Source organism: Agrilus planipennis, unplaced genomic scaffold (genome assembly GCF_000699045.2).
Source record: "Agrilus planipennis isolate EAB-ADULT unplaced genomic scaffold, Apla_2.0 scaffold47, whole genome shotgun sequence".
Lineage (NCBI taxonomy): Eukaryota > Metazoa > Arthropoda > Insecta > Coleoptera > Buprestidae > Agrilus > Agrilus planipennis.
Window position 1 is genome coordinate 835,415 of NW_020442442.1, and position 4,620 is coordinate 840,034.

At 36.3% G+C, this 4,620-nt stretch overlaps 1 protein-coding gene across 1 annotated transcript; it reads right to left on the reverse strand.

Moving 5' to 3' along the window:
* Positions 1-360: 360 nt before the first annotated feature.
* LOC108744602 (protein embryonic gonad-like) lies at positions 361-4,217 on the reverse strand. Its single transcript, XM_018480466.2, has 3 exons — positions 3,863-4,217; positions 2,534-2,611; positions 361-1,442 (listed from the first exon to the last, which is right to left on the reverse strand). Exons 2-3 carry the CDS (start codon positions 2,609-2,611, stop codon positions 564-566), a joined length of 957 nt encoding a protein of 318 aa, XP_018335968.1. The 5' UTR covers positions 3,863-4,217; the 3' UTR covers positions 361-563.
* Positions 4,218-4,620: the final 403 nt, after the last annotated feature.

Sequence of the window (4,620 nt, forward strand, 5' to 3'; positions counted from 1 at the left end):
GTACCTACAAGTAATAACACAATTAGTTATTGTTTTGAGTACCGTTTCATTTTATTGATTTTTGCGCTAATAAAGTTGGATTTATGAACTTGTTGTCAAAAAAGAATTTTGTTAAAAATATAAATTGCTTGTTTAATAAAGTTATTGGATTATAATATGAAAAGTATATTGCAAATTTACAAAATAATCGTATTAAAAAACCGGATAAATTAAAATAAAATTATAATTTTATGCGAATATTTAATTTCCTAATGATCTTTTTAATCCAATTTCTAAATTTTTGTCGGCGGAATTATGAGTTAAAATAAAAAAACGTATTTTTAAAACAAAGGCTTTAATAGGCCATCAGCATAACAATTCCAAAATACTAAAATACAAAATTTTCTTAGTCCATTTGACTACTTACAATCTAAATAATAAATATATTTATATGAAAAATAAATCTCTATATATGTGGCAATACAATCTACATTCAACATGTTAAAGCACTGAACGAAAAGTGTATATCTATGATAGCACCAAATGATAAGAATTCACCTTAATTCGCCGCCTAAAACCGCACTCTAATTCGTCTCATCGGTGGTAGTACTTGTTCCGTTATCAAGACTTAAATCGAGTGGTGTAGTCTTCGTCTGTTCACATTCGCGTCCCCTACCAGTCTCTTCTAGCGCGATCTTGGTGGTAGATGGCGAGGTTTTTACCGACAAATCGATTGGCTGGTCTTGTTCTGGCGCGGGCTCGGCAACAGTCAAAGGCGACCGAAGCCAAAAGTCTTTCCACAAACTGTTGTCACCGAATGTTTGAAGAGGTGGAAACCACAAGGGAAGGACAGGATTTGGTACAACCGAAGGTACGAACGAAGACACCAAAGGGAATTTATTCTGGAGACCGCTACCGGCAAAGCACATACTTTCACTACCTGCAGATGGTACTTTTTTATTAGAAACACTCGACCGATCACTTAGCGGTGAACCGACTTGATGGAAATAACTCAGGGCACTCGCTGACCTAACATCGTCGTCCGTATCAGCAGAGGAGGCGCCGCTATCTGACTCGGGACTCTTGGCCTCTGCGGGGGGCGCGGAATTGCTCAAGGGGGGTATATAATGCGGTCGCATGAGACCTGGAATTAACAGACCAGTTGACGCAGCTTGTTGAAGGTGCTGATGGTGTTGGTGTTGCTGGTGCTGCTGATGCTGGTGTTGGAGCTGGTGGTGTTGATGTTGCTGCTGTTGTTGCTGCTGTTGGAGAAGACAGTGGATTTTGAACCAGTTGGATCTGCGGCCGTAACGGGAACCACTTTTTGACATTCCGACTAGCAGGCATTTCCGTAAACGACAGGCCTTGCAAGCGGTCCGGTTCTTTTTGTTTATGACACATTCCCCATTGTTCTTGCATTCTGATATTGAGTTGAGGTTGTTGTACGACCTCCCGAAAAATGACTGAAATAGAAAAAGTATAAGTAAAATTATTTTATTATACCTATTCGATTTCAGTAAGTAGATTTCCATGTATTTAAATGGACCTTGTTGACAATACGTAATCCTAAAATGTAGCATTGTACTACAGATGGCGTTTACCGCGCCATTTGTGGTATTTCATAAAACGTTCTGTTAAGACATCAGGTAAAATTGGTCTGTGTTCTGTCGAAACTGTCTGAGACGCGCTGATGAGATCCAACCAGATCGAAATCACGATCCGCGTCTGGCAGTTTCGACAGAACACAGACCACTTCGAATTATTTTATTCAAATCGATAAGTAGTACACTATGTATTTATTGAGAGATTGTATTTACATGATCAACATAAACTTGTATGAACCAATCAAAAGGGTACTGAAGTTAGCAACAATAGCAACTTCCGGTGCTGTTAGCTCCTGTCTTTGCTTCTAATATGTCTCTAACTAGCCTTTCATGCCTGAGAAGATGTCCTATCAACCTATCTCACCTATTTCTTGTTGACTTCCATAGCGCTCTCTATTCTCCTACTCTTTCTACTATCTCCTGGTTTCTAACTTGCTCCAGCCACTATATTCTTATAATTTGCCTGTAACACCACATTTCGAAAGCTTCTAACCTCTCCTTTTCCGCCGCGCCTATCGTTTACGTCTTGCACCCACAGACAGCCGTGCTCCAGACATACGCATTTAACTATCTTTTATTCAAATTTTAAAATTATCCGTCCATTCTTCTGTGTCTTTAGCTTTGGTGTGAAATCAAAGCCAAAAAGGAGAGAGAGTTAAAAGTTATTTATTTATTCAGTTATTTATACAACGATTTCGTTACTTTAGTTGTTTATTGAACATGTACCGTTGTATCTGCTTTACATCTTCAATAACTTAAAAACTAGCCTTGAGAAAGTCCGACGACTTGAGCGAAACGTTGACTATTATATTTCAATAAATCAATAACTTTTGCCTCCCTCTTTCGATTTTGATTTCACGCTGTTGTTAAATAAATAATATCTCTCAATAAATACAGTATGAAGGGATTTGTACCATTTTGCGTTAGGAGAAAATAAATTTGGAGCCTACCTTGCATCCTTCGCATGTAAAAGCACCGAAGTGAAATCCGGCTGCTGGCTCTCCGCAAACCCTACATAGCTGGTTCATCTACAATTAAAAAAAATGGCTATTAAAAATACTGTAGTACGATATATTCTACCGAAACATTTTTTAACTTATTTAAACACAGAAATTATGTAACTGAAATAGGTTTATGAGTATATCATTATAAAAACATATGTACACAATGTGGTCAATAGGTTCCAGGACTGGGGTATATAAAAAGTCCTGATTTTTAGACAGTTCATCAAGGTTTTAAAATGGAGCAACGATCGGATATTAAATTTTGGTTTAAAGACAATAGAACAAATAGAAACGTACTAAATGTTGACAATTGCATATGGAGAGGAAGCTACATTTCTCGTTCACGTGTTTTCAATGGTTTGCAAGGTTTAATACTCGAAAATAATGACTTGAAAATGACGAGATTAGACCGTTCGTGTTCGAGTCGAGATTTAAAAATGAGGAAGTTTCTGAACGCATTTTCTCCCATACTCGTAGACTCGCGATCAGAAAATGGAACATGTTTCTGTCTATGAAGATTTAATTTTCCGTTTTGGTGTTTCGAATGTGACGCCGGAACAAAACGTCAAAGTTCAGAGTGGACAGATCCGGAAGAAAGCCGACCGATGAAAGTTCGGGCATCAAATATGTCGAGGGCAAAAACAGCGCTCATCTCTTTTTTCGATAGTCCAGGCGACATCATTCGTAGAGAAATTCTTGATCAGTGATCCAAGGCGACGGTAAAACTGTTTTAGATCATCTTATGAAACGAATAATGAGATACGCAAAATCGGAATTGCTGGACAGCGGTGAGTCACACTTGTTGCACAAGAAATTTCGGCCTGTGGGGGTGTAGTCGTCATCGATCACCTCCCGTACTCTCCAGATTTGGCTCCTCCCGACTTTTTTTTACTTCCATAAGCTGATATTGAAAATGAAGGAGGAGCGATGCAAGCCGGTTGGTGTAATTAAAAAGCGGGAAATCGTTTATAAATCTCTACGATTTGTTCTAAGCGTTGTATTGAGTTAGGAAGAGTTTTTTAACAATTCGTTTTTATTTTTAGTGTTGTATGAGTCCAGTCCTGGAGCTTATTAACTACACTGTGCATGCAGGTACATTGAAAGGGCATAACTAATATTTTCTGCTAACATATCTATCTACAGGTCTGTATATGTTGGACTAATCAGAAAAATAAAAATTATAAACATCTTTAACAGAGACATGAACTGCTATTAATGATTTTTACAGATGACTGTAATTTACTTTTTTAAAGGTGGCCTATTGTTTTTTCTTACCTAAAATTCCTATAAAGATGCAGTTTGCAGAATTCCGAAGTTGCAACGGTGCTTGAGAAATCTGGCATTCCAAATCAGTAGATTTTTGGTTCAACATTAGCGGGAGAGATTCATAAATTTCTTTATTACGTACCGGTCTCTGGATGCCCATAAAAATTAAATGAGATTCTCAATTTTAACAATAATAACCAGATTATTAAAATGCTGCTATCTAATATTAAAACGTTGTAATTAAGCTGGACGACCTCCTTTTGAGGCAAATAAATTTATAATTTGTTCAATTAAAATTCATCGGTTTAACATATTTATTATATTCATGCTGAGTGATCACAGGATTATTAAATTGGTAATAGTTAATAATCAAGCCGCATGAAGTAGCTATACAAAATCAAATGTGTAATCATTTACTCAAAAATACCGAAAGAATTTAAATAGATTAATATTTATTCTAAAAAATTAATAATAATTATTTATAATATAATAATACGTAGGAAGGCAAGTTCTTTTAATTTTTTAATAAATACCAGCATGGGGGGAAGAGAGAGATAATTTGAAACGGTGAATAACTGAGAATGACTATAAAATTGTGGAAAATAGAAGCGATACTTAAAATCCTAATTCTGGATAATTTTTATAATTCAATGTTGTGTTCATCCATTAAAGTGAATAAATTTTTGAATCAACTTTAATTAGAACTACAGATAAACTCAAATTAATAAGGGAAGAATTGTTACTGCTGTCACGCCCTCGTCGGGATT